Here is a 25864-nt window from a genome sequence, read left to right on the forward strand (position 1 = left end):
TGCGATCCTTCTGGGGGTTGCAGCCTCGTAAGGATGTGCGCAGCCGCATGCGTGTCGGTGCCAGCGTAGGTGCGCGCGGGCGCTGCCGAGGCACCGGGGTAAGATTCCCGAGGACACAAAGGGCCCATGTACTGCGGCACACCTGGCCGGGAGACCTTGGGCCAGCGTGAGAGGAGATGAAAGGAAGTTTGCTATTTGATCAGAACTAATCACGGGTATTTAATTACACAGGGACGTCTTTCATCAGCCAGCCAGTGCAAACAAAGTCGGGATCAAGCCTGCAAAGAGCGACGGGAAGGAGGCCGCCAGCAGCTGGCAAACCCATTGTACGGCGAGATTTATCGTGCGGGGCCGGAAACGGAGAAGCCTCCTGGCAACTCGAGCCAAACAAAGCATTGCCAGCGAGACTGCAGATCTTAAATCACGGGACCCGCGGAGCACAGCAAGAACGCTCCAAGGTTAACCCAGCCAAGGGAACAGCGTGGGCACACCGATGATGTCGAGATGTCTGTGTCCCTGGGGGCAGCGCTGGCAGCAGGGTGCCAAGCCCCAACGCTGGCAGCAGGGTGCCAAGCCCTGCCGAGGGGGCAGGGAGCAGGACATCCTTTCCACAGGTGGCTGTGCTCAGTCGTTCCCTTGCTCTGCAGTGGCTGGGGCGCAGCGATGCCGTGTCACCTGGTAGCCCAAAGGCAGGTCACGTTCCTGGAAAACAAACTGTTCAGGGGAGCTTTCTTGCAACATTCAGGAGCTCTTTCTGGGGAAGAAAAGGGAAGGAGATCTTCAGTTAATTCGCCTTGGTGCACTTCGATGGATGAACCAAGAGGAGGTACGCAGCCGGTCACGCAGCCAGCAAGCTGCGGATGTGCCTGGGAACTTCTCCAGGGAAAGAAGCCATCCGGAGGTCTGCCAGCTTCCTAAATCACGTCCTGCAGGTCCACAACGCCTTCGGCTTTGGAGGCCCGAAGTCACCACCATAATTCATCCACGTGTGAAAAAGTTGGTGCTGGTAACTCACCTGGCAGCTCAGAGGGCAGCGAGACCACTGCGCTCTGAGGAGGGGGCGCCTTGGTAGCACAGCCAGGCTGGTCCCTGTGGCGCCACCCCCTCGTGAAGATGCTCCCAGCGAGATGCCCAAACGCCTCCCCTGGACAGCAGGTACAGCCACGGCCATGGCTTTTAACATCAGGCTGGAAATTGGATGGAAATGTCCATCCTCTTTAATTCCTATGAGCTTAGAACCAACAGAAGACAAACCCAAGTGAGTGCAGAAGCACCTGTGGGCATCATTTGGACACGCGTCCGATGCCTCTGCCTCTCCACAAAGCCCAAGCATTTCAGGAGAGTCCATGCAAGAGAAACACGGACTGGCAAGAGACACAAGCGGAAGGTTGCCGTACGGCTCCGTCACTTAGAAATTCATCACAAGGTAATGCTTCTGCCCTGGTACGTGCAAATAGAGAATAAAAGAGATGAGAAACCTTGAATGGGATGAGGAGGGAGCTGCCAGGTGAATTTCTAATGAGGAAAATGTCTACAAGCTCTAATAAAAAGAGCTGAAAGAGAATGCATTAGTAATTGCAGGGTTTGGAAGAGCATTTGTGTTACATGTCAGGCTTTTACTACGAATTTTGAGGCAATCCATTGCTACTAAAACCCCTAAACAGCCAGTAATGAAAAGATGACTTAAATTTGCCAAAGTGACAAGTGATTTGGAAAGCTGTAGTTAGCAGCAGATTTTCAGAAGAAAGCTATTCTGCTTTTGGGGAAAAGGGGGAGAGGCAGCTCAAAAAGAAAAAAGGTATTCAGAAGCCCCTAAAACCTCTCTGAACATCCAGATGAAAGATTTCAGTTCTGCACATTTCCCCCCAAGAAAAGCCATCAGCTGCAGACAGCCACACCGACGGGTGACAGAACACGCAGCTGGGCTGCCGCTGCATCGAGACACGCAAGAAAACCGGAATCCCACAAAGCTCTTGATCAGTTCTGTGCTAAATGTAAGCTCAGACACCTCTGCAGCATCTCGTGGGAACGCTGCCTGGTTTCAGCCCAGCATTTCTGAATTGCAGCACAACAGCAAGGAGCAGCTCTTGGTGGGAAGGCTTAAAGCAAACTCTGTAACCAGCACCTTGCATGTGCTTACCCCGGGCTTTTCAGTTTTCCTCTGGTGCGCTTTTTCCAGGCTCAGGAGCTCACATTTTGCTTTCCAACACAAATCCCAGACTGTGATTTCAACATGACTGCTTCGAGAGGGGGGAGGAGAGTCCTACCGGGCTGCTCTTCACGGCTCACCGAGTAGGAATCCACTGCAGCAGAGGCGAAGGCCCCCTCAGAGAATGTCTCTCCAGGAGGACAGCAGGTAACTGATCCTGCTCGTGTGCACGCCTCGCCTGTGCTCAGACACTTTGCAGAACGAAGGTTAATGCCTTCGGTGCCGGCAGTGTTGGAGAACACACAATCCCTACGAAAGCAGCTCTCGGCCCTGTACATCCACCAGCTGGCAAAACACCAACACGAAGAGCCACAGAACAGATGCGGTGGTGCTGAACTGCAGCACAATTAGGCGTCCCCTCTGCTCGTTGCTGGTTTTCAGCAAGGCCTAAAAAAAAAAAAATCACGAGAAGTCTCTGCAGTCCCCCGACCTGCTGCAGGATCGATCAAGTGCCCTCCAGCTGGCACACTGCAAAGCTGGAAAACGCGTAACGTGAAGGAGAGTGGGGCAAGCTAGCTACGGGAACAAGCTCACGCCATCCCTGTCAGTGTAAGAGCACTTTAAGGCTATCTTCCCTTGAGGAGAGAGAAGCTGAGCGCTTTCCTCCGAGGAAGCAGGTACTGCGGGCACGAAGGACCCCGTCCTGCCCGAGGTAGGTCAGCTCCTTGGCACAAACCCCTCGGCTGTGCCTTCGGTCCCGCAGCAGCTGGAGCATACAAAATTAACCACGCTTGCTGGAAGCCTGCACTCGCAGGTGAACCGGAGGGACCCAGGCAGGCGGGTAGCAGGGCACAGCGAGGCGGTCAAACGGGACTTAAAAGCTTCTGAAACTGCAAACACTGGAATGAACTGGGGCATGAAATTAATTTTAACTGCACTGAACAGGAGACGGGCCATAAAACTCCGCGAGAAGGAGAGACCAGGAACATTTGAGGAAGAGCAGAAAATCTTCCCGTAACTCCCCAGTCGGCTCGATGAGCAGAAGTGACTCATCCCCGCTGAAAAGCAAAGCAAACAAGCAGGAGGAATTAAACCAGTGCTGCAAGGCGCAGAGTATCGCTGCAGAGAAATCGAGGAATTCTGGCTTTGTGATATTCAAATGCCTTCCCACTGACGCTTGCAAACATTCAACTGAGAAAAAAAATTCACCCTAGGAAAAGTTGGGGGAAGAAAAAAGGCATCTGGGAGTAGAAGCAGCCCCATCGTCCTGGTGTGGCCAGGTAGGAGGCTCCTAGTTTATATTTAGGGCAACGGAGTCAGTGAGATCTTGTGGACAGAATCGCCATCTAGATTATTTCCCAGCAATGTGCCAAGAGACTTTCATCGTGCCTAACTCTGCTTAGGGTGAAGTTGTTCAGAAGAGCCTGCACCCCGTTCCAGCCCAGCAAAGCCCAGCCTGCGCTGCCCTGGCAGCTCCCCTCTGCTGTAAGCAGTGGGCTGGTGTCTGCAAGCCCCCCGTGGTCTCCCTTCACCTCCCGGGGGAGCAGCCACCCCCAGGGCAGGGAGCAGAAGCTGCTCCTCCAGAGCAGAAATGCAGACGAGGAGGCTGTGGGTGGGATTTGGACATCCAAGCACAGTTTGGTCAAGCACAAGTTTAACGCCTCTTCATCTTGGGCATACAACCGTGAAGTGTTTGCTCGCAAGAACTGCTGAGACCTCGATTTTGTACCTGGCCCTCAGGCACCCAGACATCCTTTACCGTGTAGCAAGGACACCAGAGGAGGGAGGACAGGGCACACCGATCTCCCCACACTTCTCTGCAGGTAGCACAATAAAATCCAAAGCCCAGGACCTCTGAGACAGGCGCATGGTGAAAAGCAGCAAGCATCTGGAGCCCGGATAGCTCAAGGGCCTTTCCCTGACCTAGATCCGTAAATGCGCCCGGCTGGCATCAATAACCAGCTGAAGACAGCTAATTGCAAGGCTTCTGGAAGGAGGAGATGGTGGCTTTTCATTAAAACCTGTGGTTTCCTTCCCATGCTTCTGCAGCATTAATCACCGAGAACATTAACCCCAGGGCTGCCTGCTTCAACCTCACCTTGGCTTTCAACCTCGCCTTGCTTTATCACCGCTACAGCCACGAGGGAGGGGAGCCCGCGGCAGGGCTGGGCCGACCTTCCTACACGGCAAGGTCTGGTGAGGAGAGCCTGCCGGGGAGGCGCTGGAAGCTGCTCCGACCGCACTTGGTGTCCCGTCACCAGTTTCACTCCTGCCCTGCGCAGTCACGGTCCCCTCCTGTTTGTGCCCATCTTGCACGCAGTAACAAAGGACAGGAAATCATTTAAATCACAGGAAAACCTAATCCCGAAACCACAAACATTGGCAAAGGAACGGAGAGTGGGTGAAGTAGCTGGATCTGCTTTTAACTCACTCTTCCGTGGACAAAGCTAGCCAGCAGCGTGAAATCGCCTCCAGCACCCGGATCGTGATGGAGAGCTTCAAGAGAAGGGGCGGTCAGGGGGCCCTGGAAGGTGGTGGCATCCACACGCCTCAAGTGCCCGGGGTGGGTCACAACCTGCAGTGCGAAGGGCACGTCCACGGGCCAGCACCAACGCTGCACTAAATGGTTTATCAGTCGTCGCCTCCCTGAACCAAGAGCACAGCGCGCTTCGGAGAGCAGGGGGCTGCGGGCTCGCGGTGAGCACAGCCCCTGTGCCAGCCATCGGCTCTTCTCCCAAGAGTACAATTAGCACGGCTTCGTAATTCGTGGCTTGAATCAGTAAGGTAGAGGGGGTGGCTCTGGTTTCGTTTGATTTTTCACAGCTCCACAGCTAGAACAGCACACCTGAGCGCGGCGTGCTGGGTGCCGGTGCGCAGGGCACACGTCTGCCCACCACACGTCCTCAAGCGTGAGCGCCAAAATCCTGGGGAGCCCTTGCCCAGGGCTCCTGGCAACGTCTGCCAAGCTCCAACAAACCGGGGTAAATGCAGTACCGAGGCCACGTTCGCTGCCTCCTCCTCCCTGCAGTGCTTGGGGACAGCAGCATTTAAACACCGCCAGCGCCTGACGCGCTCCCCTGAGCCCCGGCAGCAGAGCACAACAGCAGGAGCCCGTTAACTCTTTCCCTGTAATTCCCCTGGCACCAATTAACATACTGCTGAAAAGCAAAAGATTATTAACTTCTGTTAATAGATTATTAAAGATGATTATCAGCAGCTGACCGAGCCTGTACCGAAATAGACTCGCTGCAGGCAGCGCCGAGCAGCCCGCTCACGGCAATCATCGGTTCATTCAAGCCAGATAAAAGTTTCAGATCTGGTTTGACTATTCAAATTTCCAACAATAATCACAATTATCACTATTCTCATTATCTGTTATATTCCTTCTGTGTTCAGGAAGTCGTTGTGGTTATTAAATGCAAGTTGATGATTAAATCATGTATTGAGGTGATAAGTCATAAATTACATGATTGCTAAGTCTCAGTAAGCATCTCTGAAATAACCAGTTGTTATTAGACATTCAAGAGGTGCTCCAGGAAAATCTAATTGTAATTGCAACTTCTCATTTCATTTCATCTTCCCCGCATGCAAACACACACGCGCGCACGCTGGCAGCTCATGCCGTACTTCGGCATGCGTGAAACAAGCCGAAAAAAGCACCAGGCATCTCGTTTCCCTCCCTAACGCCCCTGGACACCGGTGTCACCCACAGGGCAGAGCCACCCCCGACCGTGGCCCCGGCGAGGGCAGAGCTGCAGCACCGCGGGGCCGCACCCCCCAGCAGGTCCCGGTGCCCTCCAGCCCCCCGCAGCCAGGGTGGCAGCCCTCGGGGATAGCCCTGAGAGAGGAGCCAGGACCTGCTCCCACCACCCCCAGGAAAATCAGTCGGCACCTCCAGCATCCGTCTCAGCTCCCAGAGATGGTTCGTGCTTCGGGCACCCCGGGGCTGCGAGGCAGCAGCTCCGACAAGGTACAGACGGGGTCTGGGAGCAAGCTGTCATCCCCCGCCGCAGCCTAACGCGCAACCTGACATTTAGAAGAGCCTTTTATTGCCCCGTACTTACATTTTAATGTTTTCATGGTATTGCCTGGTGTCTGAAGGCTGGTTGTATAACGGCTGAAATAAAGAAGAAAAATGAAGGCGTAAATGGAACAGTCTGACATTCAGAAACTTACACCTGGCTGAAGCGCCGCTGCCTCCCGTCCCCCCCCAGCCTCACCGGCCTGGGCACGAAGGGACAGCACCCCCAGCACCACCCGGCCCCGTCCTCGTCCCCGGGCCCCCGGCCCCTGCTGGAGGGAGCTGGCTGCCGGCGGCGCCGCGCATCCCGGCACAGCCCGTGGGAGGGCAGGCAGCGCTCGAGCTGGGAGCGCTTTGCTACGTAATCCCTACAGACACGGCCTGGTGCTGGCTGTTATTCGCCTGGTGCAAACGCAGCGCGCCTCGGAACATACGAGATGGGGGAGGCGAGGGGAAAGGGGGGCCCGGGGAGCGGGCAGAGCCAGCCTGTGCGCTGCGCGTTGTTATGTCTACGTGGCAGCAGCCTGCCTGAGCTCCCCGCAGAGCCAGGACAAGTCTTTGCCCCTGGGGTTGCCGGCAGCACGAGGGGTGAGTTGGCTGCTGGGCACGTCCCTGCAGCCCCCCGGCACCCACGTGTACAGCGGTGCTCCTGTACCAGCCTGCTCGTGATTTGCACGGAGAGGAGGGAGGTGTGGGGAGAGCTACACCCTCCAGCCCGTCACTGCTGCACCTTGGCACCGGCAGGTCGGCAGCTTCTTTTTCTGGCTGCCCTCGGACGTGTCCCTCTCTGCTGGGAAGGCACAAGTAACCCCTCGGGTGCAGGCAGAGGTGGGGAGAGGAACCAGCGTGGCCCTGAAGGCACAGCGGGGCTGCTGGCAGTGTTTGGGCACCTGGCACTCTGCAAGCGAGCTGCAGGGCTGCCAGAACAACCCCCCCCGGGCAGCGAGGGGACACCGTGCTGGCGATGTCCCAGGAGAGGGGACTAGCCCCAGGAGGAGGTGTGTTCCCAGGGGGGTCTCCTCCCCAGGGGTATTTATCCCAAGCACCACGGGGAGAAGAAATCGAGCTGTGGCTCTGGAGCATCACGTCCACGGCTCGACTGGAGGAGCCGCTGGGCTGCCCTGACCAGCCACTGCTTCTTGGGAGGGCTGCAGGAACTGGAAACCCCGGTAATTAGAAGTGCCTTTCTTCCCTCCGTGCTGACAAACAAAGCAACGAGGCTGCCATGTGACAAGGTGCAAATATCCTCCTCTGAGAGAAGGGGAGGCACCAGTGTTTTGGTTTCTGTCTGGGTTAGAAGACTCGTGTGCGCATGGGACGTCACGGATGCCCTGGCGCTGCTCAGCTCACCGGAGGCTGCTGAATCACTTCCTCTGCTCCTCACCTGGGACACGAGCAGCCACTCACACCCTCAGCGAACCCGAGCGTTCCCGGGCAGCCCCTGCACTGAAACGCCCGACGCTGAGAAATAGGGGACTGGGGCCCAAACCCGAGTTCCACACAACAAGAGCGTCTCGAGGAGACTGCTGTCCGTGCAGCCCTGTAACAGCCCCCGCGGCACAGCAAGCGCAGCACACCAGCTGTGCCTACCCCGTAACTGAATGCTACAGAAACTCCATCCCCAGCACGACCGAGAGACACCACCTATCCTTCCTCAGAGCTGCCCACAACCTGCCCGGAACTACAACTTGCTAAATGAGTAAGCAAAAGCAAAGCTGCCAGGTCGGCTGGCACGGGGACGCGCTCACAGCGTGCCCAGCACTGCTGCACGGGAAGCGACGCGTGGCGCGTTCCTCTGGGGGAGGACGTTTAAGAAACACAAAATGGCCATGCAGGCTGTTACTGGGAAATCCTGGGATTTACTGAAAGCTCTTTAAAAATAAGAACAGAATGGAAGCCCTCGATCGCTTTCTGGTCACTGCAGCATTCGGAGTGCAAATCTCAATGAAATTTCTCCCCAGGGGAAACACGGGGTCATTTTTAGTGGTCTCGGCTACGCGGCAGGGTTAACGCGAGCACGGTCCCGGTTCGCTAAGTTGCCTCCTCCCCACCCTGCCAACGTGGGGGCAGCGCCAGCTTCCCCGGACCTGAACTGCCTTGTCCCACGTGCCAAGGGCACAGCACCTAGCCCCGTGGGTGCAAGCCCTGGGGATGCTCATGCTCACCAGTCACTACAAACCTGCAGCCTTGGGGCCTCGGCTGCTCCTTCACCGCAGCACACACACCCATGGGGGGCCCCGTGCTGCCAGGTGCCCCCGGTCCCAGCGCGGGGGGTGACTTCACAGCCCAGCCCTGGCGTGGGGCATGGCCACTGGGCTCAGCAGCACATCCTGCATCTGCTGGGGCTGATGTTGGGGCCATGGGAGGAGGCGTAAGGGCGCCTAAAAGCCGATCAGGAAGGTTGGAAAAGCACCAGTAATGGGCAGAGGGATTGTGGTACAAATCTGCACGTTTAAAACCTGAGGAGTGCAGAAATGAGGGTATTACAAAGAGAATCAGACATGAACTTAAGGTAAAAACCGCAGGGCTGGTTCTTGTAGGTTCAAAGCAACCAGCAGCTGGGAGCAGGAAACCAACAGGAGCTGCTTCCTTACGATGCTCAACTCCCAAGGCCACAAATTTCAGCGCAGATCTCCTAAGCCCAAAAGCTGCTTCAAAGACTCAAGTCAGGAGTTAAGAGTTTCCTACCGCAGCTGGGCCAGTACCCAGCAGCTTCCAGCTCAAGGGGAAATCCACGACACAGCCCCAAACCCCTGGGTAAGTCCCTGCTTGTTCTATACCGGATCGCTCTCAAAATCCCTCCTTCCATCTGATGCTGGAGCGGCTTCCCTTCCAGCTCAGGAGCACACCTCGCTGTTCGTCTTGTCCCTCAGCAGCACCCAGAGGCCGTTGGGTGCTGGGAAGGGTCCCTCGCTGGGCAGGCAGATGAGGACAGCCTGTGAGAGGCACACAGAGCACGACGAGGGGCTGGCAGAGTTTGCTCAGCAGAGGTTTCCCCTCCCCTTCGAGGAACAGGACAGAGGCAGAGAGGTTTTGCTCTGGGCTCTGGCCCAGCTCCCAAACTCCCCCGAAGACACAGGCTGGCTCTGGAGTGTCAGCAAATCCAAAAAAAGGGGGGGAAGGGAAAAAAAATGTGTGGGGGGGAAGGAAAGGAAGTGCACCATCTTTTGTATGAGGAAGCACCAGTCCCAGGCACCGCCAATCTTCAGCACAAGGCCAAAGGGTTTGACCCCGGTGACTCAGAGGAAAAATAACGCGCCCTGCCTCCCCAGCAAGGAAGCGGGCTCCGACACGCAGCAGCGACCACTAATTCCCTTGTGACCTCTCCCTTCCGCACTTGGGGAAGGCAGTGATTAGTCCCACCTCCGCACAGCAAGTCCAGATGACAGCCGATGAGCACAGCCGGGGCTGCACATCCACCCTGGCAGGACAGGCTCCCTCTGCTGCGCCCCGTGGCTGGTGCAGCGGAAGGGATGCTGCCAGACCCGGCCCGGCCCGCTCTGATCCTTCCAGCTGCTTCGCTCCGCAGCATCGCCGCGGATGCATCTTTTTTTTTCCAGCACCTTTCTCGTCCTCAGCCCCTCAGGGGCTGTTTCCAGCCGCCCCTCCAGCAATCGGCTGCTTGACTTGCAGCGAGATGTTGCTGGGTGATGGAGCAGCCCCGAAATGACAATTTATTAAACGTGTTTTTCTCGCTTTCCCTGTGCATGAGACAGAAATAGGACGCACGCAGGTCCCGATACCTGCAGGCAGCTGTGGCTGCAACTGGCGTGTGCTTACAGAGCCCTTTCCCCAGCGCCCTCCTGCACCTGCCCTGGGTGCTGGCGTCCCATTGTGGGGCTGTGCGGTGCCAGAGCCCCCCCCATCACCCTGCCCTGCTGCGGCGTGCGACGGAGGAGCCGAAGGGTTAACGGTCTCCGAAGAGGGCTCTGTGTGTGTTTCAATACTCATCTCAGCCACTTCGCTTCCTGCCTTGGTGCCGCGCCAGCGAGACGTCCTGGCCAGCAGCAGCACACTTCCTCCTGACGGCTTAGACACACACCGCTGGGGCGCTCGCCTCCCGGGGACCTCTCCGAGGCTGGCCCCGCTCCAAACCCCCGCGGCCAGAGGTGACACTCACCAGCTCCACTTGGGGACCCAGGCCTTCCAGGATCCGGTGGGCAGCTTCTGCCTTCTTCTGCAGGGAGGGAAAGCGAAGAGGGGAGGAGGGAGAGAGAGGGGGAGAAGAAAAGTTATTCCTGCTGCTGCTTACAGCCGCAGCCCTCTGCTCCAGCGCCCCACCTGTGCCAAAACCCCTTCCCAAACAATTCCCACCCCTGCCTGAACGCAGGAGGGGGACCTGCAGGCAACGGGCAGCAGCAGCTCGACTTACCCCAGGTCCAACGCACCGCCGGGCGCTTCCCAGCACCCCAAGAAGCCCCCCAGAGCCCCCCAAACCTGTCCTTGCCCAGCTGCAGCCCCGGGCTCCTCCAGCTTTGGAGCCGCTGAACCGTGCACATCACCTCGGCGCGGTCGCAGTGCGAGGAGGAGGGCGGGCGAGCCCACATGCACACAGAGATGCCCTTTCTAGGATTCATCGCTCCGCGAGCATGTGATCATTATATTCGAGCCGCCCTCGGCTCCTCGTCTCTCTCTCCCTTCCCTCCCCCTCCCCGCAGCCGGGGAGCCCTTCGCTGCCCCCTCCCTCCCCAGCCAAACCACCCCGCGCCTATTAGAGAAACCCCGAACACGTGGCGGGGCTGCGGGGCGGTTACTAATTAAACGGGCCTGAAAAGAGACACGGGCTCGCTGCGGCAGGAGCCTAAATAAAAGATGACATTTTCAGTGAACAGCACTTCCTCGCAAAGCCAGGCTTTTCAATCGCTGTTACTAACAGCCCGATAAATCCAGACCGAGACGTGGGGCTGACCCTATAGAGCCGAGTAGCTGGCAGCAAGGGGGACAAGGAGCTAGATTTTCAGAGGCGTTTGTTCAGTGAAATGGGTTATTTTACACATGGGGTAGGGGCAGAGAAAGCCCACGGCTGCCGAAAAGAGGGCTGCAGCAGCAGCACGGGCAGAGCTCAGCTTCCCAGGATTTAACCATGGGGAGGGGAGAGGGAAGAAGAAAAAAACACCCCCCTTTTTTGAAGCGCGTTCCAGGCTTTAACCCAGTGAGCACTGAAGCTCTGTAGGATCGGGAGCTGAAGCCCTGCATTTGAGTGCTGGGACTTCAGCTCGCTGGAGAGGCTGGGCACGACTCCTGGGCTGGGGAGGGGACGGGCTCTCAGCACCCGGGGCTGACTCACGCTGCTGTCTGGCACACGAGCAGCAAGCACCCATCTCCTCTCACCCCCACGCCAGCTTAGAGCAGGATGCGCCCTCCAGGCCCTCAGGACACCCCGCGTCTCACCGATCCCGCGCCTCGGCGGGGTGCCCCGAGAGCCACGAGCCTCACCTCGCCGCTGAGCGTGGCCGCCCCGAAGCACGGATGCGGGCAGCACGTGTGCAAGCTCCTGGCTGGGGCTTTGCACACCCCCCACGCAGGCTGAGCTGCAGGCGTGCACTTCTGCAGCCCTGGCCCCGAGCCGTGAGTCACCGTGCCCGCAGCGACGCTGCAGCTCCCCGGCTGCAGCGCACAACCCAGGCCAGGTGGGCGCCGAGGACGAGCCCCCAGGCTGCCCATTGCCTGCGCTCTCGGGAGGATGCGAAGCTTTGTGCGGTTCAGAAGCGACCCCAAGGATGCTACAAGAGCCGTGACCACCAGCTGGGATGGCAGAGCCCGTGCAAAATTCAGCCTGAACCCTGCGCTCCCCACCACCGCCGCCGCCGCTCGCAGTGCCCTCACCCCTCCCACGGGCTCCTGGGGCAGAGCACAGCCACCTGCGGCACATTTGGGGCTCGAGACCAGGATACGAGACCAGGACCCCTGCCCGGGACGCAATTTGCAGCTGGGCACCGCAGAGGCGCAGCTCAAACCCGGGCTGCAGCCCCCCAGCGGCCTCAGCCTGCATAACCCGCGTGGCTCCGCACGCCCGGTGCCCGTCTGCGGCTCCAGCCCTGATACTTGCCTCCCCTCCCACCCTCTGAGGACATTTCAGCCACGAAATCAGGCAGACCGGTGTACGAGCCTCAAGACTGACTCATGCCTGAGCCGCTCGTATCAGTAAGCTGTCACGTTTGACCTCGCGCAAGGAAAGGGAAATCAAAAATATCAACACGGTCAAACCCAGCCCCTGCAGGGCTCCCCAGAAGAGGCTGGTGAGCACTGAGTGCTTCCACCGCTGTGCACCGGGCTTCGTTAACGGGAAGGAGCTGCGTCTGCCCTGGGGCCTGCCTGCTTGAAATATTCATCGTGCTACGGAGAGCTCAGAGCCAGAGCTTCCTACCTTGGCCTCTAAGAGCAATAAAAGCTGCAGATCTCACAGACCATCCGCACGGTGCCATTGGGAGGTCTTTAACCATTAAACCAGGGCTAAGATTTGGGGCAGGGAAGGAAGGGGGGCACTAAAAGCGGTCCAGAACACCCCACATCTGCTTCCAAGAGGGGGATGTGGCCGAGCTCCCTCCTCCACACCAGCAATTCCCGGCGAGTGGGAAGTATCCTCTGAGCAGAGGTTTTTCCGGGACGTACCCAGGACAAAAAGCAGCACCCTGATGAATTGCGGGCAGGTTAAATAGCCGCGGGGTGGAGACGGCAGGCACCGCCTCTCCCAGCAGCGCGGGTGAAGGATGCACGAGGCCGCCCCAGCCACGAGCGGGTGCTGCTGGAGGCCTGCGTGTCCGCCGCCATCAAGGCGGAGAAAAAAGCTGAACGTATTCAGCTGCTGCTTGCCGTGTTTAGACAAGTTAATGAGACAGCCCAGAGGCAAATCACCACCGGCAGAACATGTGGCGGATCAGGAGGAATGACGTGATTTGTCTTGCATTAACTGACTGGAACGCACACGTCTCCAGAACCAAAGATCGGGAGGGAAAGCTATTCCGAGCACGTCGTATCTTCGTACGCGCACAAAGAAATGCCTCGATCATGAAAGCCGCCCAATTAACACTTGACACGCACCGTAATTGCTGCTGCTCCTTGCTGCGTTTATCAGATGGTAACGGAGCGGCCGGGCAGAGCCACGCGGGAGCCGGTGGCAGAGCCAGGAACGACGGATGGCACCCACAGACGGGTCCCACCGCGCTGCGCCTCGTGCCAGAGGACAGGCAGCTGCTGGAAAGCCTGCTCCTACGTGGCCCAGCCACCTGAAACCCACTCGGGGAATTTAGGCAAACCTCAAATCCGCAGCCCCCAGCTCCTTCTGCAGCCACAGGATCCTTGCAGGAGACCAGGGCCAGCCCTGCCGAATCCTTTCCTTCCCACGGGCACGGCCAGCGAGGACTCGATTCTACTGCTGATTTCACAAGGAAGCCGTTTCCTGGCTGACCCTCCAGGAGGAAACCAGAGAGCTCATCCCCACCTGCTGAACAACCCCGCCAGCAATCCGTCCGTGCCTGCAATCCCCGTTATTTAACAGAAGGGGATGATCAGGAAGCCAATCTAGCCATTACTTCCAGCGAGACGCACGAAGATCCCCGCTGCTTTATAGGCCCTCCGCAGCGAGCAGCTAATGGCCCCTGTTCCGGATTTGGTGCGGATCCTGAAATATCGGCACAGCGCTCAGCGCGGAGGCGTTCGCAGCAGAACAGGAGCCCCGAGGCTGAGTTGTGCTCCCATTTACATTGCTTTGCTCGGGATTTCATACCGGCACGGGCACGAGCGAACCAGGGGCGCATCCTTCCAGCGTGTGGGCAGCGTTCGTGCTGACGGGTGGAGCTTCCCATCACACACGCATTTTCCGAGGGATGGAGGGTCTCGGGAAGTGTGGCTGAGCCCCAAATGTCAACCAGTGTCACCGCAGGTCCCACGGACACAAAAGGGGACCTGCAGGCGTGGCAAGGAGCAGCACCTGCCCCTCCGAGCCTCCCTCCCCAGCTCCTCCCGCAGCCAGGGATGCGCCGACGGCGCTCTCACCCTGCGGGACTGGGCTCACGCCTGGAAATAACGGGAGCAACAAAAACCTCCCTGCATACTACAAAAACCTCTGCTCTCACCTAAAATCATGTGGATTCAAAGCAAACTCCAGCCCCCTTTTTTTTTTGATGGAACTTAAACGAGTGAGGGGAGGGAGACGGAGGCGGCAGGGCAGCTTCCCGGCCACGTGAGCTCCCGCGGGGACGACGAGCTGACCCCACGAGGCAGCGCCGCATCCGAAGCCGAGCGGCTGGGACTTCACGTGGGCTCCTCTCAAAGCGAAGTTTAAAAAGGGAAGATAAGGAAGCACGGGGTTATTTTGAGAAAGCGGATCTGAAATTAGGAGGCGGCATTTTCTTGGAATCGCTCCAGCCATCATTCCAAGCCGCTCCGCGCTGCTGCCGCTGAACTGTGCTCCCGGGGTTATTTATAGCAGCCCGTAGGCAGCAGGCTGGTGGCCGTGCTGGGGAACGCGAGCTCTTCTGCGAGCTCTTCTATTTGGGACCCGGCCTGTCCCGCACAGAGATAAGCAAACCTTAAAGAGGCAGCAGCGCGGAGAGGCTGGGCAGAAGGAAAACTTGTGCGCTGCCCTGCTGGGACCAGACCCTCACCTTGCAGGGCTGGTTTCACGTGGAAGGATTTTCATTCCTAGGCCCACGGGTACCAATCTTTTCCCCTGCAGTCCCAACCCCCTTCCTCCCAGAGGAAAACCACCCCAGCGCTCGCTGCCCTCCCGGAGGCAGGAGATGAGCCTGCAGGACTCCCCTTGCACCCCTGCGGCCCCGCAGCACCCCTCCTGCCGCAGCAGAGGTGGCAGACCCCCCGCCGGGGACTCCCCGCCACGACGCACGTAACGGAGGTGACAAATGACTCATCAGAAAGAGCAAGAAACCCGAGGAAAGGCGGCTGTGTGCTCACACCCGTCCCCGAGCATCCTGTGCGGAGCGTGACAAGCCGGTGGCTCTCCTGTCCCCCCGTGGCTGGGCACTGCCAGCCGGTTTCTGCGCTCAGCGCTCTCCTGCTCTGCCCACAGCGAGGGCAAATCCAGCTCCGGGGCTGGGCTGAGTCTCCACGTGCTCACACACAAACACAGCACCACGCTCCGTCACCCCGAGGGTGATGGCCTGCCAAGATTGAAGGTGATGTGCGGTGGGCACGGCCTGCCGAAACTGCACAGAGGGCTTCTGGAAATCAGGCTCGGCGCCGGGGCTGCTACAGGAAAAGCTTGGTCACTCCATCCAAGGAGCAGGCACCGTGCTACAGGGTGTAAGCTCCTCTCTCCTGACATATTTTGAGTTCTTTGCACTTCTTGTCTTTAATTCCAGGACCTGAAGATGCAGGACACACGGTATCTGGCCTGGATGGGTCTCAGACAGAGCCTATAATGCAGCGCACCACCACGACATACGGATCCGAAGCAAATTATTAGAAATAGACACCGGAATAATTTGTAAAAAAGGGCAATTTTCTTTAAAATTGAGAAAAGTGAAAGGATTCTGAATCCCTCCAGGCTAAGCCTTTGAGTGTTATTTTTTGGGAATCTGGCTGTCAGGCAGCGGTGTTAATAGCTCCTAACCTCTGACCTCTCCAATTTTCCCCTGGATTATCGTGCACCACTGAGCCGAGGTGGGGCGAGCCCAGAGTGAAAGTCATCACGAACAAAAGCAAAATGACTGAGGCCCTTCCAGCAGCCCAACGCAAAATGCCCCCATCCTGGCTACCACATCCACCAGGACTTGGAAAAACCACAAGCAACCCTGCAGATTGAATGCTCAGATGGCGTTTCACTGATAAGGTTTTATTTACTGCACCAGCTCCGTGCTGACGACGCAGGCCCGATTCTTCCCTTTCTAATGTAAATCAGGAGTTCATAGAAAATCAGTTACACAGACACAAAATCACCATGGGATCTGAGTCACGCTCCGTGCCTTTGAGCAGTTAAAGGCTAGGTTATACTTTGCAATGCTAAAAGCGTTCATTTATTTATTCTCGTATTTATGGATGGGGCATTAATGCTTCATGAACGCGCGGATGAGGGCGAGCGGGTAGCCAGGAATACGCTCGGCGCAGACACAACAGCAGCAGGGGGTGGAAAAAGTTCAAAACAACCCTTTGAATTCCAATTTTACAGCGTAATGCTGAATTTATAGATAGATAGCTGTGCCCTTTTGAAGGAACAAGCACTGAGACAGAAAACGAATTAAAATTTAATCTTATTGATTTCCACCAACTCAATCCCCAGAGCGAGACAGACGGTGCTGCCTGCTTCCCCTGCCTGCACTGCATCAAACCGGGTTTTTCGGAGGGCTGACAGCAGAGCGGGGAAGGGCTGGAGCGGCCGTGAGCTGTCGGCACCCTGCAGCACGCGGGGGTCTCACCGCAGCCCTCGCCACGCTGCTGCGGGTCGCAGCGCTCGGTGTCCCCGCTCTGGCACCGCGGTGATGCGGAGGACCAAGTCACGCTGCGTCCTGATGCGACCTCGCCGATGGAAAAGGGAACTCGGTGTTTTAGAGGAGAGCTGGCGTGCATTTGTTTGCAGGGACGGAGGCTGCCTTTTATCTGGCAGGCTGCGAGCAGAATCCTGCCTGGCCTCCATGCGCAGGGCTGCAGGGCTTTGCCTGCCCGCACCAGGCACCACCGCTGCTTCACGCACGGTCTGCAGGAACCCACGGATGGCACATCCACACTGCCACAAGGGTGGGACAGCGGGCACAAGCACATCCGCGTGCACGTGAGCACGGTAGCTGGTGGGGAATCTAGGTATGAAGGGGACTTTGAGGACTTTTAACCCAGAGCCCCGCACCAGGGGGCTGCCGGCTGCTCTGCACAGCCTCCTCCAGGCAATGCTGGTGCAGGAGAGCTCTGAGTGCCCGAGACAGGCTCAGGGAGCAATTCAGAGCCTGCACGCCTAACAAGGGGCCTGCACACTGCAGCTCAGAGCACAAAAACATCTTCAAGGCCAGGTATGTCACATCAATTTCAGGGGAAGATGGATGCAAGGAATCCCACGAACAACCCAGCAGAATAAAACCACGGCTACAAATACAGACAGAGGATCTGTGCTGGTTATGGGCATTCGACATAAAAGGAAGATAAATTCTCTCAGTATAATAACGCATCGCAGAGGTGCAAATTAAAGCCCATGAACAGTCTATGCCACAGCTAATGCCACAGAGGTGTCAGACCCAGCAGGAATCAGCTTCTCTCCCACAGGGACGACACTGAAGGTTACTCACACGGTGTAATTTAGCAGATCCCTACTGTCTGCACTGCAGCAGATGCCCATCATGACCTGGTTTCTCCAGGTAGCTCAGGGCCACCCTGCTGACGTCCAGCTCCAGGGGTGACAGAGGGCTGGAAATTGCACCCCACCACTCAACCACCTGCCCTGTGGCCAATGCCACCCAGCCAAGGCGGTCCTGAGCTCCCCTCCGCTCACAAACAGGCTCCCTCCATCACTTGCTAAACCATCTCAGCCACTCCAGCACCTGTCACTGTTTTCGAACATATCTCAGTCTCTTCAAGGGCTAAACACCTCTTTTGAAAATAGGACTCAGATGCTTTTGAAAATGCTGCCCTGTTGCTTATTCTCATTTTTGTCTATGCAAAATAACACAAATATGAAGTTGCATTCTCATACATCCTTTAGGTATGTTCAGACAGTTCACACTCACAGCTGAAACTCTGGCTTTGGGCCGTGCATGTGTGCATTACCCTGCATTGCACTGCAGACATTTCCCAAGAGGTATTTTTCTAGGTGCAATTTCTCAGCTCATCTTGAAGACAAGATAAAGTGGCTCTGCTCAGTACATACTGTCCAGGGCAGGAGGCACCTAGACATCAGAGACCACGAACGAGACCATCAACCGCCTCTCTGTAAGAGCTGAGACTCTGAAAACCTCCCCCAACACAGCCGCAGCCTCACAATGCAGCATTTCACCGTGCTCAGTAAGAGCTTTTCTCTCTCCTTCCCTCCCAGAATCTGTACAGTCAACTTTTTTTCTGGAAATCAATTACTTGTCCAGCAGAGTGTAGCGGGAGGGGATTACAGGTCAAGTTCTCCACAATTACGCTCTCCAGTACTGAGGAACTTTTCAAATTGCACGCGTTAAGTAGGTCGCAAGAGGGAAAAGCGGCATGATGGGCGTTTAGCAGCGGAGCACCTGCATTTTGAGACAAACAGATAGACGCCAGCGCCAACCTGCATCTCAACCCCTCGGCCATACCCAGCACGGCGGTGAGAAAAACATATAGGCTTCCTTGACGAACCATAGGCTAAAATTAGAAACCATTCACCCCTGAAAAGCCACAGCTATCGCCAAAAGGAAAGTAGGTCAGAGAACGGCTGGCTAACTTGATTTTCCGGCGTTTCTAGCTGCTCTGTCCTCACATAACCTCCTCTCTCCCATGCACCGCTTTCGCTCCCTCCTTTGTTTGCGCTGTGACTGCCCGCAGTGTGCGGCTCCAGCACCGGGCTGGCAGCGGCGGTGGGAATGGGCACGGCAGCACCCGCGTGCCGTTGCGGCACAGAGCCGTGGTTCATGGGGAATTAATTAAAGCAGAGCCAGACGAGCGGCCCCGTGCGAACCACGCCACCTCCCACCTGCTCCGCTAGGCGCACAAGCGTGGGCTTTCTCCCCCTGCCACAATACCGCCCGTTAAAAACCTGCCAGGGCTTTGCCAGCCCTTCTGGGGTGCTTTGCTCGCTCACCTCTTCCCCAGGCCTCCGCACCCTCTTGCTGTTGAGCTTCTCCCAGGGCGGCCTCCCTCACATCGAGCTGTGCTCCCCCTGCGCACGGGCAGCAGGCCGCCATTACAGCAGGCTTCCCTTCTGCGAGCAGGCCTCGAGGCATTCAGCAGGCCTTCGCTGCTTCTCCGCCACACACGAGAGGCAAAAAGGCTTAAAATTTGGCTCCCTGACCTTCCCTACCTCGATCATTATGTCTCTGTTCAGCTCGCAGCCCTTTACTCCTACAGCTTACCTCTCCAACCCCCGTAAGGCCGCAGGGCAGCACGGCAGGGCCCACCCTGTGTCGCAGAGGGCTGGGCTCACCCCGCATGTGGTGATGCCGCCATCAAACCCACCAAAGGAACCCAACGTGTGACCACCGTGTGAGGGCCTAACTGTGGGTGCTCCATGTCCAAATGTGGGGAAAATCTGGGCCCTTCTGCTGCTTTGAACGTGTTCGAAAACTGCCATCGCTCGGCCTCAGCTGTTACACTTGGCCTGCTGACTGAACAGATCATGTCTTCCTCAAAGGAGGAACTCCAGCCTGCTATGGTTTCTGTCAAGCAAAAGGGAAGGATTGCTTGGTCCGAGCCTCCTACCCACAGACAGGCTTGCTCACACGCTATTCTCAACAGCACTCCACAACACAGAGGAAGAACCTCCATTTATCCATCACAGAGATCGCATGGATATGAACACAGAGCCAAGCTCAAAATTATGCAGGCATTTGGTGTCAGTCATGACCTTCCCTTGCTGAATACCCACCTGGAAGGGGGGCACCCTGTTGTGAGGGTTAATAGCAAAAACACTCCTGCTTGCAGCCTGGCCTTGCAGATCAGTGTAGCTTGGAACCACGTCCGGAGCATCACAAGTGCATGCCATCAGCCTTGGGCGCTGTGCACAACACCTTCCCAGGCATCACAACCGTTCAGTAGAGAAACTGAAACCCCACTCTTGTTACCTGCACTTTGACACTGCCCATGGGACCAGCAGCAGCCATGAGGGTCTGGTGGGGCTTTTCGGGAGCAGATCACAGCTGCCACCGGGGAGGTGATGGGGATTTGGAGGGACAGGACGTGTGGCCATACTGCTGGGGCAGGAGGTGGGGGAAACGATGGGTGAAATAGTGGGACAAGGGCCCAGCAGGACACTCAGCCCTGCAATACGTCCTGCTAACAGGGACCTCTCCAACAGAAGCCTTTGGAAATACAACATCTGAAGATCACCTTTCCTTCCCTACCTCACTGTTATCACCCATTTCTTCCCTACTTAACATGGTCCAGGTGCATGGCAGCGTCCAGGGAGGATATGATCAATGTAAGAGGTATAAAAGTGTTTGAGATCTCCTTCTGCGAACCCAATCCTTGCACAGGATGCATCAGCCACCCAGCCCAAGCCTCCTGCGAAGGGCACTCGGTGGTGCCACGGGGGAGAAGTGCTTTAGAAGCGCTCGGCACCTGCCCGCAGAGCCCCGCGTTGCAAAGCCACCACCAGCTGGCGTGTGCTCACGCTTCAAACGCGCCGACCTCAGCCCTCGCCCACTTGCACAACAGGCTGTGCCAATGCCGGGCTTCCGATTGCTGAGGGAGAAAAGCAGATGGAAAAAGTACAACCGGGAAAATTGCACTGCCTGCGAGCACAGGGTACGGGGGGGGTTTGTTGTTGTTTTTTGGTGGTGGTGGCGGTTTTTTTGGAGTCAGGCACCTGGATTTCTGCAGCTCCCAGTGAAATCGCAGGCCTCGCAATTCAAAATAATTAGCGACTGGTAGTTTTCCTTTTATGCAAAATCATCCTTTTTATCCAACACCTAAATGAAAATGAATGTGCTTGATTATCTACCAAAGGGCCCAATTTTCTAGCATCACTCCAACGCACAGCAAAATTCATGTCTCCTAAGGCTGCTATTACAGGCGATGGCTGAGCGCAACAAATGAGCGGTCAAGGCAGAGATCCAGAGGCAGTGATGCCAGCGTGACCTTTGCTAATGCCATTTACAGCATCAAATATCCACAAATCCAGCCAGGGCTGCATCCACGTCCTTTCTGCTCCAGCCCCGTGGCTCAGGGGCAGCCAGGAGGGCTCGGAGCTGGCTGCCAGCACCTGAGCATCGCAGGCATCCCTCACCATGCAGCCCACCCCACCAAGCCAAAGCTCAGTGTTCAAGGCAATTTTCAACTAGGTTCACTCCAGGGGAGAGGATGAAGTGAGCTATTTATCAGATAGGGCTCTGAAGCACCTCCTGAACGCTTCAAATCTAACACTTATCACAGGAAACCCCGACAAGCAGGTCTCGCAGGGCTCAGAAGACATTTGCACTTAATCCACACAGCAGAGAAAGCACCTCAGGGCTCAGCCCTCTGTCGTCACCATTCCCCACAGGGCTCCATCCATCACAACTTCCCTCCCGGGGTTATCCCCCGCCCGCCCCTCGCCCAGCCCCTCCATCCCTGGCAGGGATGACACAGCACAACCGCACCATCTCCGTCGTTTCCAGACTCACCCTGTTCTCGTCGTAGATGATCTGCACCAAGCTGCGATGTTTGGACTCGATCGGAGGGGGGGAGATGGGTTTCTCAGGCTCTGGTGGTTTGGCTGCTTCTTCCTCCAACTGTTGCTGTGGAAGGAGAAGGGGGGAGGAGGAGAGTGAGTCACAGCGAGAAAGGCAGCCGTCCCCGGCCACACGAGACTCTCTGCGGTGCTGCGACCGAAGCAGAAACCGCCATCGCAGTTCCTGTGAGCCGTCACGGGCAGCTTCAGGCCGCGGCGACAGGGAGAGGGAGGAGGGCTGTGGGCAGGAGCGCAGCGCAGCGCTGGCCTGCCCTGTCCCCGTGCTGCTGGGCTGGTGCTCGCTGGGCACAGACCAGAGGAGGACCACCAGCCTTCAGCAGGCCTTCTGGAGTGGCTTAAGGCTGGAAGTAATGGTTTTATTAGAAATCCTAGAGGAGAAGCGCAGCTCTTGCTTGCCTCCGGAGCTGCCATCTGCAAGGGAAGCTGTGGAAGTGCGAGGGTGAGTAACGAGGCTGCTCTCTGCCGTTGGTTTTCTCTTTTGGTGCTGCGGTTGGAGGAGACACCCCGGGATGACTGGTCTCGATGAAATGACTCGTGCACCTCCACTCTGCTCCAAGAAGGAGGCAGCTGCCCCTGCACGGCCAGGTGAGCCTGTGAGCATGGCAGAGGAGGAGACGGGAGATGCAAAGTGCTACCGAGGGAAAACAACAGCTACAGGACTCCCCGCAGAGGCCAGCACGAGGCTCAGACACAGGCCACCCAGACACGCTCTGCCTTTGGTGAACTTCCACGAAGAGCCCAAGTCTTACAAGGTGAATGCCTGCAAACACTTCTCACAGCCCCAGTTGTCTCAGCAGACCCTGGAGACCTGCTGACGGCACCAGCACACAACGTTACCTGCCCTCCAGCCAGAAGCCTTCACGCCGTCCTGGGAAGGCAGCTCTGAGAGCCACTCCTCTCCTCCTTTCAGAAGGAACAAATGGTGCTGAGCACAAACCACCAAAGTCAGCCCGAACTCCAACTAGAGAAAGCCCACTAGGGGCGGACGGCCATCACCAGGGTCTCCTGCCCTCAGAGCCAACAGTGCCAAAGGGGGCGTTTCGTCGGCTCTTCTGCTTTCTTACTGCCTTTACTGCATTCCCACAGCTCCGTGTTTCATGGTATCCAGGCTTTGAGGTGCAGCAGCTGTGAACAAAACCACACCGTGCTGCTGCCTCCAGCACCACGGAGGCTGCCACATCCCCATGACAGATCAGCAGTCTCCTCATGTGTTCCTACCCACCTGCGAGCTGCTCGGGCCATGGCAAGCATGAATTATGAACCATCGGATTTAAGGGAGCGCTTTCAAACACCGCCGCCATCGGCGGGCGTGTTCTCTGTACAACCTGCGCCTCTGGTTCTCCTGGGTGCTGCAAGGCAGGAGGAGACATCTGAGGCCTCTCACTATGTTTGAGGAACTGCTCGGATGGAAGAGGAGATAACAGATTCCTCCAAGCTCCTTTTCATGCCCACAACCAACCGAGGCACGCTGAAGGCTCCGACCACACGACAAAACGGCCCAGCAGCTCCTCTCGCTTTTCAGCTGTGCCTCTTCCTCAGGTGGCCCAAGTTGCCACGCACGAGGGGGACGCCAGCTCTTCGGGAAGCCACGGCTTGAAGCTCAGGCTGCCAAGGAGCTGTCAGCACGCAGCGATGCTCCCAGGTGCCTCCCCGCTCCCGCGCTGCTCCCCCGGAGCCGCGGTGTTCGCAGATTAGCGAAGGCACCCCAGCGCACACCGCCGCCCCCGAGCCTCAGCTCCAAACGCGCAGAAGAGAGAGCCACAAAGGCATCAGTCAATCTTCTCCTCCTCCCGGGGAAAATATTTGGGTTTAAAAAAAAAAAAAAATGTCAGAAACTTGGCTGCATTGTTCTGGAAACCCACAAAAATTCTGCGAAGTGGTCGGCCCTGCTGTAATTGATTTCAGACAAGAGGATTTGATGGCATATCAGGAAATGAAAGTTTGCCAGTAAGTGGAGGCTCATTAAAAGCAGCTCGTTACAAGAAAAAAAAAAATACAAATCTAATTATAGCTGAAATACAGCGGAGAATTAAACTCCGCTCTCCATGGCGTAACACTGCACAGCTATTAAAGGGCCAGATGCTAGAGGCTACGGATGCGGGCAGAGTCTGCGGGCGCCGCAGCCCGCTGGAACGGCAAACCTGACCTCAGCAGGTTCAGCCCGCGACAGCTACCCCTGGGAGCTGTGGGAAATGGCAAAGCGAAATAGGTCAAGGTTCTCAGACACGAACAAAATGGGTTTCTTAAAGGTCTGCCACAAAAGCTAGGCTGGGACTGTGACCTTTACGGGGAGAGGAGCGGGCTGAGATGAGACCTGACGGCTCCACACTCTCTCCCACCCCACACCCAGCAGCGACTGCCTGGAAGTCCTCTCCTCGCCCCAAAACAGAGCAGCGATGTCAACGGGATGCGAAATGTCATCAGTAGCCGTAGCACTGGCTCCTACAGCACCTGCAGGCCAGCCTGGCTGCAAGTGAGGGAGATGTCCTGGCCCAGCCCTGGGCAGAAGTCCCTTTGGCTGCACCACGCACCGCAGAGGGGGCACCAGAGCCTGGGGAGCGCTGCACCGCACCCAGCTGGCAGGAAGGTGGGTGACACGTCAGGAAGGTGGGTGACACGTCAGGAAGGTGGGTGACACGTCAGGAAGGACCCATCCTGCACAAACCTGCCCACGCGTTGCCTGCTGAAGGCCAGGTGGTTACGTGCATGTCCTGCATGGGGTGGGCACTGGGCTGCCCAGCGGAGAGGAGAGGGCTCGTGGCCACCACGCGTTTCTGAGAACTTCCTTCAAAGAGCCTGGGGGAGAGGAGGGGAAACCCATCCAGGAGACGGAAGGGGAAGGCCCCGAGCTCCCAGCCCAGCTGGACACCACGCAGGGCTCCGTGCAACCGCCGGCTCCACCTCCATCACCAGGTGGGAGTGTTGTACTCCCGGAGAGCCCTGCGCGGAGCTCGGCATCCAGGGAGGCTCAGGCACAACTGCGAAGAAAAGCCCAGCAGTTTATTTCTTGTTAAGATTCCCGGTGCCACTGCCAGGAATAAATGCATAAAGATTATCCTGCGCTGTCAGAAAGAGGGGGAGAAAGAGCTCAATGAGAGATGGAAGCACATATGGCACATGAATGAGCGGGGGATGGCTGATCAAAGCGGCCTTCTGCCAGGGGTGCGCAGGATTTGGGGAAGGTTTCTCAGCTTGCTCGAGTCTTTTGCTTCTTGAAACCCCTCCTGCCAGCAAAGCCGGGCAGAGCCTTCGTTGCCATTTTTGGAACAACCAAAGAGAGAGGAATAGTGGCTTGTTGTATTTAATTTTTTTTTTGCAGCCTTTCCTTACAAACGTATTTAATTACCCTGAGAAGGCCTCCCAAAGACAGAGGGGAAAAGCATTAGGAAATTACGGCCGTGCACAACTCCTCCCCTGCTCCAGGAGGAGCGGGATCTGTTTCAGGCTGATTGCTTTTCCCTCTCCCGTGCTCCTCCTGCGCTGACAGCTCAGAGGTACAGACAAAGTGTTCCCGCAGACCCTCCGGCAGGAGCCCGCAGCAGCCCACGTGTGCCGGCCCTCCTGGAGGAGGGGACGGGAGGGCTGGGATGTGCGGGGATTTGCCACGGGTATACCGAATGACTTTCCCACCACGTGCCTAAATAAATAAATAAAAGAGCGGAGGGGATGACTTTGCTGCCAACAACCACTTTCGCCTTCTTCCCCACTCATCAGAGCATTTTTGTGGGGAGGGAGAATCGTAAAATTTGTTCAGAGGGAAGAAATAAACCAACCAAGCAGCCAACAATAAAAAAAACAAATCTATTTCCTTATGGAGGGACAGCTTGGTTTTAATGGCGAGGAGCATATGCTGCTCCCGTCAACTTCAGCAGCAGCTCCTCTGAAACAAGCCCCCAGCGGATCTGCAGCTATCAGACCTCTCGGCTGCTGTCACAGCGGGCTCGTGCCCCCCTCTGGAAGCCCCTCACCTTGAGGCAATGGGAAATGAGCGTGGTTTGCGCCTCCTTCCTCAAACACCCGTTAAACCCACGGGCCGCTGTCCCCTCTGTGTCAGCTGCCCGGTGTCAGAGGACAGCAGCGTTTTGTCTGCGTTTCCCAGGGAGGGAGAGGGGCAGGGCTGGACCCCCGCAGCTCCCACAGGACCGAGGGAGGGCAGCCTGTGGCGTGTGCTGCTCCAGATGTTCCAGCTGCCCCCTGCGCCCGGCTGCTTCCTCTCACCCCCATCACAGCAGCTCCTGAAAGAGCTCGCCTCCCTTTCCCTAAGCACCCGGGTACCTCTGTAGATAAAACGCAACACAAAAAAGGTCCCTCGCCTTAAGCAAACCACGATGGAAAACAAAACATCCCGCTTTGGCCTTGCAGGAAAGAAAGGGAGAGTAGCTGGTGTGTGAAAATACAACTC

The 25864-nt window shown here is 57.1% G+C and overlaps 1 protein-coding gene across 14 annotated transcripts in view; it reads right to left on the minus strand.

Moving 5' to 3' along the window:
- Window positions 1-25864, minus strand: part of NCOR2 (nuclear receptor corepressor 2) — a 230811-nt gene that overhangs the window by 93509 nt on the left and 111438 nt on the right. For all 14 annotated transcript variants that reach the window (XM_035341049.1, XM_035341048.1, XM_035341040.1 and 11 more), the window contains exons 6-8: window positions 21395-21508; window positions 10291-10347; window positions 6214-6266 (exon numbers count right to left, since the gene is read on the minus strand). In XM_035341049.1, coding sequence (XP_035196940.1) covers window positions 6214-6266; window positions 10291-10347; window positions 21395-21508 — 224 coding nt within the window. The remainder of the gene's footprint in view (window positions 1-6213; window positions 6267-10290; window positions 10348-21394; window positions 21509-25864) is intronic.

This window comes from Oxyura jamaicensis, chromosome 15 (genome assembly GCF_011077185.1).
Source record: "Oxyura jamaicensis isolate SHBP4307 breed ruddy duck chromosome 15, BPBGC_Ojam_1.0, whole genome shotgun sequence".
NCBI lineage: Eukaryota > Metazoa > Chordata > Aves > Anseriformes > Anatidae > Oxyura > Oxyura jamaicensis.